Raw genomic sequence first — 14,672 nt, 5'->3', positions numbered from 1 at the left:
TCTCAGTTCTGATAAACACACCGAGCATGAATGTGGTCAGGCAAGTATCATGTGCACCATTCTGGGTCAGAGAGAAGTGCAAGCCAGAACTGATTGCCCAAAAAGTAAACTGACATCTGTGAAACCCAAAGAGGTGCACCAGCCTCGTCTCTTCATGTCGTCCTGGAGTGACCTAATGCCACATTCTAGCACCAAGGATGAGCCAAGTGCGGCAAATAAGACACCCCCCACCCTCTCACATCTTGTATTTTTAGCCAAGATCTGATCTGTGTAACACTTAATATGGAGAAAAAGTCTTCATGTGTGCCTTAAGATCCCTTCCCTTTCCATCTCATAACATTTCATTCTTCATAATCTTTCGCTTCATTTTTTGTTGTCCCATACACCGATTTTCTGTTTCCCTAAAGGTCCTACTAAAAAAATCTGTATGGTTAACTCTACTTTGCCTTGCTCCAATCTCTAGTCTGGCTCACTCTATGAAGAATCGTGTCTTTCTTTTTTAGCAGCCCCCTCTCTCTCGTATCAATCTCAGTGTCTCTCTTTCTCTCTCATGCACTCATGAAACCCCACCCCCTAAAACGCTCTTGACCCTGTTACTCGTCTCTTTTACCCGTGTGTAGGGGTTTCATACAGGGGGCCTCAGGACTTGATCTTGTCTGTTCTGGGTGGCGGGGATCACAGGTCCTTTTTTATTTAATTTTATGAAGTATTTAGTCAGTTTGTTTTAAATTCATTGGAACTACATATTTCCCATCTTAAGTATTGAATCATGAAGTGGAACCTAGTGTTCCTTGGGCTCCTTCTGACCTTCGGGCAGCTGTCATGGGGGCAGAAAGGTATGGACATCCCTGAGTATGATGGAAAGGACCGCGTTCACGACCTAAATGCCAAGAATTACAAGTCTGTGATGAAGAAATATGACGTGATGGTGGTGTACTACCATGAGCACGTAGGATCCAGCAAAGTCGCCCAGAAACAGTTTCAGATTGAAGAGCTGGCCCTTGAGGTGGGTTTGACTGAGAAATCGGCCCAAGGGGATGGAGTTATAGGTAGCACCTGGAACCAGTGTAAATGTGGGCAATTCTGAAGTGTGCATTCTAAAAAATGCTGGGTTGTTTCAACCCAAATTTGGGTCAAATATAGAAAAACCAAACTGTTGGGTTACATTTTTAACCCAACGGTTGGGTTTGCCCATATTTGACCCAAATTTAGGTTGAAACAACCCAGCATTTTTTAGAGTGTAGATGTTAATGAAAATCCTTTACTAAAGACATCTGTGAAAGGTGGAGTATCATTTAGAGTAGATGTAGATTATCAGATTTGCTCGTTTTACCAAAATATTAATTTATATGCACACCTGAAATATGCCTGCTACTGATATCACTTATTTAGATAAAGTGTGGCTAACCTTTTTATTTTAAGTCTTCATTCTAGACATATTATTTGTGAGTTTTACACATTGTGTAGTGTTTTAATAAGAGCAGAACATATTTGCCCATAAATTCTTGAGAATCAATGTCAAAACCATTGGTGTTATGTTAACTAAGACTATTAAAAATATTTTTTGTTAATTGAAATAAAGCTGAAATAAAAACCTTAACTGAAATTAATAGTTAATAGGTTTGAAGTTGAAAAATCTAAATCTAAATATTTAACAAAACTAATAAAAATGACAAGCACATAACTACTAAAAAACAGCTAAAAGATATATTGTAAAATATTAATAAATACTATAATTGCATATAAATAATGCTAAAATAACACTGGTCAGAGCCCTTTCTTGAATGAAGTTCTGTCTTAATTTCAGTTTTGTTTTCTACATCTGAAGGATATAGCCAGCCACAGTTTTGATTGAAAGATAGCAGGATCTAAATGCAAAACTAAATATTTAGCTAATAGTCAAATGTGTTGCTGCTTGAGCCATGTCAATCAAAGACTTATGAAGCCAGCAGGCAAGTTCATCGCTACAGGAATTACTGTGTGGCTATTTATAGCATGCAATATTTTACTTCCGGCACATTATAGTTCTGCTCTTATGGTTCATGGAAAGTTACATTGATAGTAAACACAGCTGCATGGCACTTAAATTTGACAAAAAAATTGTAATTTGCATAGATGTATCTATTTGTGGGTGGCTGAAACCGTAACTTGATTCTTTTAGCCTTAGTATTAGCCATAGTTTTTGATTGCTCAACCTTGATATAGGACAATTGCTTTAATTAATTATATACATCAGAGGCTTTGCTCTTGATCAGAAGGAAAAGTACTCCACCAGAGCCAGGGGAATGTGGGGCCTGTTACACCAGCCATGAGAACACTCTGGACTATGGCATCTATGTTCAGAAGAGTGCTGATGCACCACATAGTATATTTGCACTCTGAGCATAAGCCTGGATGGGTCATTTTTCAAAAGGAATTTGTTTTTTTTTTATTTGATTTGATCTCAGTACATTTTCACTTGGGTTTGTCGACAGGCCCACATGCAAATACTAAAACTAATGTTAAAAAAGATTATGTAATGTACTGTAAAATAACATTTGTAGCATTTTGAAACATCAATATTGATATTTTCTATTTATGTTTAATAACAGTACAGTATGTAGAGCCTAAAGGACAGGGCCAGGGGCTAAATCATGAGTAACACAATTAGATATAAGAAGACCGAGATTAGCCAGCTGTTGACAACAGTGTTGTTAATGTTAACTAAATAAAATATTTTAATAAAGCTGTAATAAAAGATAATACACATATTAGATCCTTTTTGTTGAACTGCTTATAGCTGAACTGAACCTGTTTCAAAATTGTTGACCTTCACACTGTTATTGATCTGAACTGAACCAACACTGAACTGACTTGAGCTAAATTACACGATTGTCTATTAGAGCTGCTTTACAGCTAAATCTGAATTGTCTCTATAGTTGAGTTTCCATAATTGATTCTGCTTTTTTCCTGTTTATTTCTGTGAAGCTGCTTTGACTCAATCTGTATTGTGCAAAGTGCTATAGAAATAAAGGTGACAACTTTAACAAAAACCTTAAAGGGATAGTTCACCCAAAAAATGAAAATTCTGTCCTTAATTACTCACCCTCATGTCGTTCCAAACCCGTAAGACCTCCGTTCATCTTCGGAACACAAATTAAGATATTTTTGATGGAATCTGAGAGCTCTCTGACCCTCCCATAGACAGCAAGGGTACTACCACGATCAACGTCCAGAAACGTAGCAAGGGGATCGGTAAAAAAATCCATGTGACATCAGGGGTTCAACTGTAATATTCCGAAGCTACGAGAATACGTTCTGTGCGCAAAAGAAAAAAAAACGACTTTATTCAACAATTCGTCTCCTCCGCATCACCCTAGCGCCATTTTGGAGAGTATCCACTGAATGCAAACAGCGTATGCTGTTCTGTGTCAGCTGCGCCACGCGGATGGGAGGGTCAGAGAGCTGTCAGAATGCATAAAAAATATCTTAATTTGTTTTCCGAAGATGAATGGAGGTCTTACGGGTTTGGAACAACATGAGGGTGAGTAATTAATGACAGAATTTTCATTTTTGGGTGAACTAACCCTTTAAATGATCTTAAATGACAATTAGATATGTTACCTTGGAGACTAACTGAAATAAAATAAGTTTAAGTACTGAAATGACTAAAACTGAAATAAAAATAAAGCTAAATAGAAATATTTTCAAAACTAAATGCAAATATAAAAATAAAAGCAAATTCAAGATATTAATAAATACTTTATAAATAATACTAAAATAACACAGAGTATAAAAAAAACTTCACATCACTTTCATTTCAAATCAACCTTTCAGATAAACATACCAATTGTGATGTGGACAATGCCACAAGCAGTCCCACTCACGCATACAAGAAAAACATTAGCATCTTCCCTTAAACTCTCAGCAGGCAGAACCCACCCCATGTGGTCAAAAGGTTACACCATCGTTTAGCCATGCTGTCACCCCCTGCATTCAATAGTGGCCTGTTGTTATTAAGGACATTTTTGTGCAGGCCACAGTGCAATTTTAAAGAGACAACAGACAGTTATAAATTGTGTTTGTTGTGTGGGATGTGTCAATTATAAAATAAGTGGCATACTGATGGATTTGTGTTGGAAATTGTTTTTGGAGAATGGCAAGAAAATGCAATCACCTGATTTTTTTAAATTAGTGGATTATTATTATTTTAATATTATTGTTAAAATAAACAATAATTAAATAATCATAATAAATGATTATTATTTGTATTGTTATTATTATTTTATTATTTTCATGAAATATACTTGGTTAAGTGTGTTGAAGACTACTATTTGGCCCTTGTTCTGGTTTAACCAGTTTGTTTAACAGCTTTATTAACATTGTCCAATATAATTTACCAGCCATGCATTATGCACAACCTTTTTCTTGATAGGCCTATGATAAGAGGGTAATGTGTGCGGAAAAAAATGCATTTGCATTTACATTTACATTTAGTCATTTAGCCGACGCTTTTATCCAAAGCGACTTACAAGTGAGGATAATAGAAGCAATCAAAACTAACAAAAGAGCAACAATATGTAAGTGCAAATGACAAGTCTCGGTTAGCCTAATGCCGGGTTCAGACTACACGATATTTTTGTCGGTCACGATAGTCACTGTGTCAGATTACACAATTTTGACTCCTAAAATCTTGTCGTGTCCACGGTTCGTTGTCGGTTGTCGTCCACTATGACACTACACGAGCTGAAACTATGGAATCTTGCTTCCTGACGCCCATTGTCCTTTACGAATCCCCACGACACCCTACGTCAAGCAAATCGTGGCAAAATCGGGCTAAAATCGTGTAGTCTGAACCGGGCATAACGCAGTACACGTAGCAAGGTATTTTATATATATTTTTTTTTTATAAAAAATAAGATAAATAGATAAAGTAGTAGCTAGATGTTGCGACTTGGACACCTCACCTCTCCAAGATATCTTGAAGGACCTATCTGAGAGGTAAGACTCAAGCCACTGGTGTGCGGTTCCGGAGATGCCAATTTCTGGAAGACCTGCCAAGAGAGCATTGCAATAGTCCAGCCTGGAACGAACAAGAGCTTGAACAAGGAGTTGTTGCATGTTCTGAAAGAATGATGATATTCTCTGTCCAGGAGGTTGTTCTGTGTGAGAAAGGCAGAGACTTGGTTGTTCAAGTGAACTCGTTCAAGTGCTTTTGCAATGAAATGTAGAAGGGAAACTGGTCTGTAGTTCTCTAAAAGAGTTGGGTTAAGAGTGGGTTTCATAAGAAGTGGGGTTATACAGCCTATTTAAATGTTGAGTGAAAAACACCAGTGTGAAGGGATGTGTTAACGATGTGAGTGAGTGCAGGTACAACGGCAGGAGAAATGGCTTGAAGGAGATGAGATGGAATAGGATCAAGCGGACAAGTAGTAGGATGATTGGAAATGATGAGTTTAGATGCATCATTAAATGCATCATCTATTCAGAGGCCCAATAGCTGTGGTTTTGTGTATGTGGCTTTGCTCTCTAATACACAGCAGTCCAGCGCTGATGTAATGTTACATGAATTATAATGACTTATAACAGCTTGTGTGCTGTCTGGGCGCAGGAGGTTCTAGCATGAAATCTGCAGTGTCGGCTGAGAGGACTGATTGTTGGGCACAGTACTGTACCTGTCAGCGGATCCCAGGAACTTGAACATCACCACCAGCTTGCCAAAATAGTCCTGGTTGGTCTCTGCAGCAGTGCTAATTATAGACGCCTCTGCTGCCATAGCTGTTTGTGTGGTACAGACCGCTGTGATGCTCCATAACAGAAGATCTGCTTTCTGCCCTCATAAAAACACTTATATGCTTTCATTTACACCAACCAGCACAGGGTGTTCTGGTTAAATTTCCTTAACAAATGTTGGTTAATTATGTGTCAACTTATAAACATTCCTTAGGCCTCTTAGGAAACCTAGTTATAGATATGATACAGTGTTCTCAGTTCAGTAGATTTGTTGGTTATTTCAGCTAGTGTAACTGAATTGTAAACTGATTATTTAATTATCCTTTATCACATATATGAATTGGCGAATATATACTGAATTGAAAAGATATGAAGGTATGACTGAAAGATACAGAGAGATGCAAAGAGGAACAAGAAAGGTGCATTACCCCGTGACTGTGTATTGGATTAAACGTCTCCTCCTCCTTCCTCTATCCCGATTCTGATTTGTCAAAAGCAAACTCTATCTAGATTCATTGCAAAAATCTTCTCTTGTTGACTCATGGCTTTTTGTGGGTCACCTTATATAGCTGTGGTCTATTTGGACTTAAGCCTTTAGCTGAGTTTAGCATAAGATTTGATTAACAGACATACATCCCCCATCTCGCTTTAACCTAGAATGCTGCACTAATGCATAGGACTAAACTGATAGGAAAACCATGAGATAATTAAAAAATAAATCAGTGAAACATTATCGAATTATAAGGCACACTAATACAGAGAAGAATTATCACTCAAATATCGATGCTAATATTACAAACAAATTGGAAGAACTTGCATTCAATTCTCAGACAGCGCATTTAAACAAATAAATGGAACACTTGGATAAACCTTAAAAACCTTTTAAAAATCAAATTCACACAAAATGATATAATCAATAGGTCCATTATTTTAAGTAATCAAAATAATTTAACCAATTTCTAAGTTATTCAAGATTCAACTAGATTTTTCAAGTCAGTTTAATACAATTTATGTTTAAATGACTTGTACAGCCAGTTTGATTATACATCCCCAAAATTAAAATTCTCTCATTTACTCACCCACATGTTGCTCCGAACCTGAATTAATTTTTCTGTGGAACAAGACAGACGGCATTTGTTGTCTTTTTCCATGCAATTACAGTAAATGAGAACTTAAGTTTTCAAATTTTACTATAAAAAATATCATAAACGTCCACTCAATTCATGCACTAAATTCCAAGTCTCAGATTGAAAAATGTAATTAATTATTTTAAAAAAATTCTCCTTGGCATATTAAAGAGAGAAAAAGCAATTTATGATTCTTGAATCATTCTTTTGTGTCAGATATTTAGAATGGTCCAATCTGGATGATCTGAAGGATACATTCTGATTCATTTATTGAGTTGATTTGGTCAAGGAAGTTGATATTGTTGGGACATTACATAAGCTATCTGACATAACGGATCTGTTTAGCAGCATCTGAAATGTTAACCGTTCCAAGATGGCGGACTCACTAAACAGCTCACTTGAGGGGAAAATTATCAGTGAATAACGACTTGAAATTCAGTCTGTTTTTCATACAAAGCTGTCGCATGACATCAAAAGACTTTAAATACTGCATGCATGTGACATTAAACACGCTTATGATATGTTTATGCCGCTTTTTCATTCTTTTTGAAACTTAAAGGTTTCAGTCCCAGTGTATAATATTGCACAGAGAAGAGCAACCAGCACATTGTTTCTCCTTTTGTGTTGCATGGAAGAAACAAAGTCAAACAAGTTTAGAAGTTACTAATATATACATAGCCTACACTACTGACAATTTTAGAATTACATGGATGGAAATAGTAGAAGTGAGATATGTGTGAGTATGTATAGGAATTGGTTCGTCACAGTGGTTGGAGAAATGGTTGGTTGCATTTGTCACCACGCCAACACCCTGTTACTCCAGATCATGTAGCGCTGTGACTGGTGGAGGCAGCTGTCCATCATATGGGTCAAGTTTCACACCGATTTAGAAAGTGCAGGGGCAGCGCTCTTGATGACGGCTTTTATGGATGTAAGACTGTAGATGAAACTAACCACAGTTCTTACAGCATAGCCTGAAATATCTGCGCAGGCAAAAAACAAATTTGCTGTGTGTCCTTGTCCAACACGGTGTGTTTGTACTCAGCTACCAAAACCAGCTCTCAGGGTGATAATAAATACATAATGGTTGTGCTGACACAACACAAACCCTAATGAGCTTAAAACAAGAAGTCACTTTACCTTAATGTTTCCAAATTAACAGGAACTGCCCTCTTAACCGTTATTTCATGTGAACAGGGTATATGTTAGGGCATCACTAACATGCATTTAAACATCTCAACTAAATCACACATGCTGTTTAAAGAAGCTGAAGGACATTAAAATGTATTTTTATCATGATGATTATTTATTTACTTTTTTGTTGTTGTTTTGTTACACAGCTTGCTGCACAAGTCCTGGAGGATCTTGACGACGAGGACATCGGTATCGGCCTACTTGATGAGAAGACAGACAAAGCTGTTGCCAAGAAATTAGGTAAGCACATTCAAGAAACACTCAAATATTACCATACCTGTAATGTGATGTGATCTACTCCATGTAAAACTACTTTACTACTTCTAATGAACTAATTTGCATGCCGTTTTATAACCATATTAATTTAGAGATTAAGTGGAATATTTGTACATTTTTTTATAAAAATAATTTTTCACAATGCAAAAAAAGAAGAAGAAAAGCTGTGATCAGTCACAGCACCTAAAATATAAATTTTTGTTTATACATAACCTTAACCTGAAATGTTGATGTTTATGTATAAAGCTTCACTTTGTGGAAGATACTGTTGGTGTGTTTTGGTTTGTCTAGTATGTAAATAAGTCCATGTCTGTTTCTATAGGGTAGTGGAAGAAATAGGGTCAAAAAAGGTCATTTTTGATTTTTTTTTAATTGAATCTGATTGTGTGTTTTCTGGTGGAAGTTCTCAAAACTAGTTTTTGCTGTTTCAGGAATTAACCTGAAATGTTGATGTTTATGTATAAAGCTTCACTTTGTGGAAGATACTGTTGGTGTGTTTTGGTTTGTCTAGTATGTAAATAAGTCCATGTCTGTTTCTATAGGGTAGTGGAAGAAATAGGATCAAAAAAGGTCATTTTTTTATTTTTTTTTAATTGAATCTGATTGTGTGTTTTCTGGTGGAAGTTCTCAAAACTAGTTTTTGCTGTTTCAGGACTTATTTCATGATTTATTAATTCCTCTGGTACAGATTACTTGTTCAATTTTAGGATATCAGCAGAAGAACAACCATGACCTCTGGTGGACATTTCCTACATGGTTCTCAGGTTTATTTCCATTTTTGTGCTCTTCAGGTCTGGTTGAGGCTGACAGTATCTACATCTTCATTGAGGACGAGGTCATTGAGTACGATGGAGAGCTTGCTGCGGACACACTGGTGGAGTTCCTCTATGATGTATGTGAAAAAGAATTTATACCTTGTGCTTATATGTTTTTGTTTTCTTTCACATTTTTAATTTACTTCCTGCACTTCTTTTCCCCAACTTCTTCTCCTTGCATCTTCTTTTCATTTCCCCCCTTTCTAATCAACTCTTTTCCCAGGTCATTGAGGATCCAGTTGAGATCATTGACAATGTGCGAGAGTTGAAAGGTTTCCATAATATTGAGGAGGATATCAAGCTGGTGGGCTTCTTCAAGAGTCAGAAATCTGAGCGTACGTATCCAAATGGGCCATGCAATGGGCTTTTTCCCCATATAAAAGTAAGTAAACTGTTTGAGAAGTTCACCTGTGGCCTTGTGATTTTTAGACTACCAAGAATATGAAGACGCAGCAGAGGAGTTTCATCCACACATCAAGTTCTTTGCCACCTTTAGTCCAAAGGTAACTAATGTAAACGTAATTTACACAACCCTATGTACTAACAGAAATCTAGTTTGACCAGTTGGATTGGACTTGCTGGTGATTTTTATGTTTTATATCTTATCTTATCTCATCTGGATCTTTTGATTTATGCTAAAAGGACTTTCTGAATGTTTGAAATGGCAGTAGCTTCACTCTGACAGCAGAGTTTTAATAAACAAATTAACTTTTTGCTTTCGGCTACTTTTCTAAAACTTTACACTATGTAATAATAAAATGGATAAATTTGATTAAAATTTCAATTTGGATAAAAGTGTCTGCTAAATGTCTAAATGTAAATAATATTTTATGGGTTTCCATAGTGCGTAAAGACTATCGCAGCTCCATAATCAGCTGTAGTGTGTAGCAATATTTATACTGTATTCAAATTAAAAGTAAATCTGCATGAGTAGTTTTTTAAAGCAACACCTTTATTTCTATGCATGTCAATTTACCCTGAAGTAGAAAAACCCTGAAATTGACAGTTTCTTCATTGATCAAAACTATGCAACCCCTGTTTGCAGGTTGCTAAGAGTCTAGACTTGAAGTTGAATGAGGTGGACTTCTACGAGCCCTTCATGGATGAACCCGTCGTCATCCCTGGTAAACCCTACAGTGAGAAAGAGCTTGTTGCATTCATTGAGGACAATGACAGGTGTGTTGACTGATGTGAAAAATTTAAATTGAGAAATAAAATCATTAGTGAACATTATTGAAAATGTCTCAACAGGCCGACACTGAGGAAGATGCAGCCACACAACATGTATGAGATCTGGGTAAGCTGATGCTGGGTCAGTCAAACAACAGTTTTTCGGTGCTTGCAAGGCAACACTTGATATTGCTGAAACATTCTGTTTTTCTTCTTTTTTGACAGTTTGCTACAATAAATTCAGCTTGAACCACTTCACATTCAGAATCATTTCAAAGTTTGTTTTGTTGATAATTTCACTCTGCCATTGAGATGAATGGGAATGCTAATGGATAGCTCTCTCCAGGTATTACAGACCTCCTTGATTTAACCGTCTATAATTTAATGCCAAGGGTATGTACTGATAAGTATGGTGATGTAAATGTACACTGACTTTTTTAAAGCTACACTATGCAACTATGTAACCTTCCAAACCATTTCTTTACTTTACCCAAATACACTTTGATAGACTGCTGGGACAGATTTCACAGGAAAATTGCATACATACGTCATTAGCCTGTGGGTAGAAGCTGAAGGTTTCTTGTTACAACAAATGAACCATGGATCATTCAAAACGGAAAAAAACGGAACAAACAAACAAAAAACACATTATTTATTTGTCCATCCGCTGTGAGGAGATGTCCTGTATCAGGGTTATTATAGCTAACTAAAAATAAAATGATAACCATTAAACAAAAACTACTAAAATGACAAAAACACGAAAAAAAAATTACTTAAACTTGAACTAAAATTACAATTAATATGGAAAATATAAAAATAAAAACTAATAGTATCTCAACAATATTAAAATATCTCTTCTACGTTTAGATCAGCACATCGAACCACAACAAACCAAATTCTTCAGTAAGATGCATTTAACTTTATTGTTTTACCACTAAAGGGACAAGTTAAAAAGTGTAGCTTTAAAAATAAAAGTATTTTTAAAAAATTTAGATTTACCAAGATAATTATTGCAGAAATACATCATCATAATCTGTGAAAAGGGTCCATATTTTTCAGAAAACTTAAACACTTTTCTTATGCTGCCTTGCAAGCACTGCTATTTCCTTCAGGACATAAACATGTAGTATATTCACAAGATTATCTATTAGAAACTGTTGCTAGACACAATGAAACTAATGTACAGTAAATTATATTCGTAATGAAGGATCAAAGACATCGCAAAGGTATTCTAAGATGTGATCTCATGATTTGTAGTAGTAACTGTAGAGCACAAGATCTTTTGCTTCATGTTCTGTAACCATCATTTTCTGACAGGAGGATGCTCTTGATGGCGAGCATATAATTGCTTTTGCTGAGGAGGGAGACCCAGGTATGAGAAATTTTTATTAAGCTTCTTATTATGATCAAGGCCACTGTTATTTTAAAACATAATACAACTTTAATCTTCACTTGAACATGTCTGCTGTTTTCTTGGGGTTCTTGCAGATGGCTTTGAATTCCTTGAAATCGTGAAGGAGGTGGCAGAGGATAACACAGACAATCCCAACCTAAGCATTGTCTGGATCGACCCCGATGACTTCCCTTTGGTAACCCTATGGCTTATATTATGCTAAGAAATTTGGAATATTCCAAATATAATCCTTGTTGTGAAAGTAGATTCCAGTACATAAGCAGTGATGAGAGTGCCTCTGTGACCTGCAGCTTGTTCCCTATTGGGAGAAGATCTTTGACATTGACCTGTCCTCACCTCAGATTGGTGTAGTAGAGGTTGATGATGTAAGTTTCTCACAGTAGGATTTATTTGCTGTGTGTTGTCTTTCGAAACTGAGCTGTTGTATCTTCCGCAGGCTGATAGTATCTGGTTTGATATGGATGATGATGATGACATGCCAACAGTTGATGAGCTGGAGGATTGGCTGGAGGATGTGCTAGAGAACAAAATTGATCCTGATGAGGATGAGGACGATGACGACGAAGATGATGATGACGACGATGATGATGATGATGACGACGATGATGACGACGATGATGACGATGATGATGACGACGATGATGATGACGACGACAATGATGACGACGATGATGACGATGATGATGACGACGATGATGATGACGACGACGATGATGACGACGATGATGATGACGACGACGATGACGACGACGATGATGACGATGACGACGACGACGACGATGACGACGACGACGATGATGATGATGACGACGACGATGATGACGATGATGACGATGACGACGATGACGACGACGACGATGACGATGATGATGATGATGACGACGAGGACGATGATTAAACTCGTACCATTTAACATATATTTTACAAACTAAAGTCTGTTTAATTGCAACTGTCTGAATAATCAACGTCATAAAAATTCCTTCATTATTTTTTGTCGGATATCACAAGGTTAAAAATGTCATCATTTAACTGTGACCTTCCACGCATATCTAGGAATGCGCTTATCATTCTCTCTCCCATTGACCCAATGTTTTATTCAAAGACCACGCTCTCTCTTAAACCTTCAGATATTCACTTCCGAATGTTGACGTCACTTCTGAAATCAAAATCATTAGCAAAATATGTATTGCTTTCAGTTCTTTGCCATCCATTTTTTCATTCATAAAGATACTGTAATTGGCAGTTAAATACACCACTAATACATTTGGAAAAGGACCTGACTTTCAAGCATAAAAATGCAACCAAAAAAATGTAAGATTGTCAGAGGGAGCAGCAACATTATTTAAGTGTAAATCCATCTGTTAAATTTGTTGTTATTGTCTCAATGTTTATTTGTACTAATATGTGGATGGATTGTTTGTCCCACTGTGATAGGACCTAAAGGTGCTGAGCAGACTTTTCCTCAAGGTCATTTGTCATGCCTTCTTTCTTTGATAAGACAGGATGTGACCTTATGTGATGTTAGACAGAGAAGGGATTGTCCAGCCTTCCTTCTGTGTCTAAAAATTGCAGTAAATCACGTTTTCTACTGAAAAAGAAACATTTTTTTTTTTAATAAAGACAACTTGGTTTAACTCTTAAGTTTTAAAATAAAAACAGATTGGAATAAAGTGTTGTGAATCACAGTTTTTTTTATGAGACATTACAAATATGTCTGAGGCTTTTGATCTGCTGGTTGTAGGTTATTGTGTTCTAAATATTTCAAATACAGAATTTACATATCCAGAATATGGCACTGTATTTCTCTTCTATTTTACCATGTAGTGTCATGCCGAGGAAACAGATGTTCATACAGCAGATGATGCTTTTGATACAAAAGATGCTACCATCTCACATAGATATCGCAAATGTGTCTCTATGATATTGTGTGTTTTTTCTTATTTTTGCCTCATTATTCTGACTTTCATTGCTTTCCTGTTCCAAATGTGGCACTTTCCACGAATAGGGTACCAGTGTTGGGCAGTAACTAGTAACTTAGTTACTGTAATAATATTACTTTTGCAGTAACTAGTAGTGTAACTAATTACTAATAAGATTTCAGTAATAATATTACAGTTACCATCCATAAAACTGCTTAGTTACTTAGTTACTTTTGATGCCTCAATTTATGCTGATTTAAAATCCAACAATCAAATAATTCCTAGATTTATTTTCATAATTTTCACGAGTTGACTCGAACATGCATGTGATGTCCCCAGTGCAGCAGGCAAGCTTGGAATATGGAAAAGCTTACATTCAGCAGATAGATTGCATTATATTGATTGTGTCAGGAAAAAATATGATCTGAGCACTGTTGTGTAAATTGTAGCTTTACTTTAATCTGGCATTACATCCCACCCACATCCCTCTGATCATCATGTGGTACATTATATTACTATAATTAAAAATCTTTTGGGAAAATTTAAGTTTCTTACAAACTTATGTGATTTGATAAAATACATAATGAAATATAATCGTATATGGGTAATGGAGAAATTACAATTAGCTTTAAGCTACACATGACAATTAATATAAAACTTCTACTTGAATGTTACTATCAATCACTAGAATTGTATGTGGAACATACACAGTTACAACTTCTGTGGGGCGTGAAGAAAAAGTAATGTAACTAGTAGTGTAACTAATTACTGTTGCCAGAAAGTAATAAGTAAAGTAACAATATTACTTTTGAAATGAGTATCTAGTAATGAGTAATATATTACATTCTTTGAGTAACTAGCCAAACACTGTACATTCATTCATTCATTCATTACTTTTTCAACAATTGGTCAGTAAAGGAAGTCAACCTTAGGAGGACTTAGAAGTCATTTTTATATTAGCTGTATTACTTTTTATTATTTTTCCATGGGGAAGCAGTTTTTACTGCACAAACTTGGCATGAAATGAAAATTAGCCCTATTTTCT

The 14,672-nt window shown here is 36.0% G+C and overlaps 1 protein-coding gene across 1 annotated transcript; it reads left to right on the top strand.

Annotated features, from left to right (window-relative positions):
- Window positions 1–605: 605 nt before the first annotated feature.
- Window positions 606–13,095, top strand: casq1a (calsequestrin 1a). The gene is made up of 11 exons (XM_016510042.1): window positions 606–1,006; window positions 8,180–8,273; window positions 9,101–9,201; window positions 9,348–9,459; window positions 9,554–9,627; window positions 10,170–10,300; window positions 10,376–10,421; window positions 11,612–11,666; window positions 11,783–11,883; window positions 11,999–12,073; window positions 12,145–13,095. Exons 1-11 carry the CDS (start codon window positions 770–772, stop codon window positions 12,604–12,606), a joined length of 1,488 nt encoding a protein of 495 aa, XP_016365528.1. The 5' UTR covers window positions 606–769; the 3' UTR covers window positions 12,607–13,095.
- Window positions 13,096–14,672: the final 1,577 nt, after the last annotated feature.

Source organism: Sinocyclocheilus rhinocerous, unplaced genomic scaffold (assembly GCF_001515625.1).
Source record: "Sinocyclocheilus rhinocerous isolate Xijiao unplaced genomic scaffold, SAMN03320098_v1.1 scaffold444, whole genome shotgun sequence".
In the NCBI taxonomy this organism is placed as follows: Eukaryota; Metazoa; Chordata; class Actinopteri; order Cypriniformes; family Cyprinidae; genus Sinocyclocheilus; species Sinocyclocheilus rhinocerous.
This window is presented reverse-complemented; position numbering and strand designations above follow the sequence as displayed.

Bases quoted from the DNA above. Each gene is read 5' to 3' on its own strand.
- casq1a (XM_016510042.1), top strand. From the start codon at position 770: ATGAAGTGGAACCTAGTGTTCCTTGGGCTCCTTCTGACCTTCGGGCAG. The intron at 9,460-9,553 runs GTACGTATCCAA...TGTGATTTTTAG, and splicing joins CAAGAGTCAGAAATCTGAGC to ACTACCAAGAATATGAAGAC. The intron at 11,667-11,782 runs GTATGAGAAATT...GGGTTCTTGCAG, and splicing joins TGCTGAGGAGGGAGACCCAG to ATGGCTTTGAATTCCTTGAA.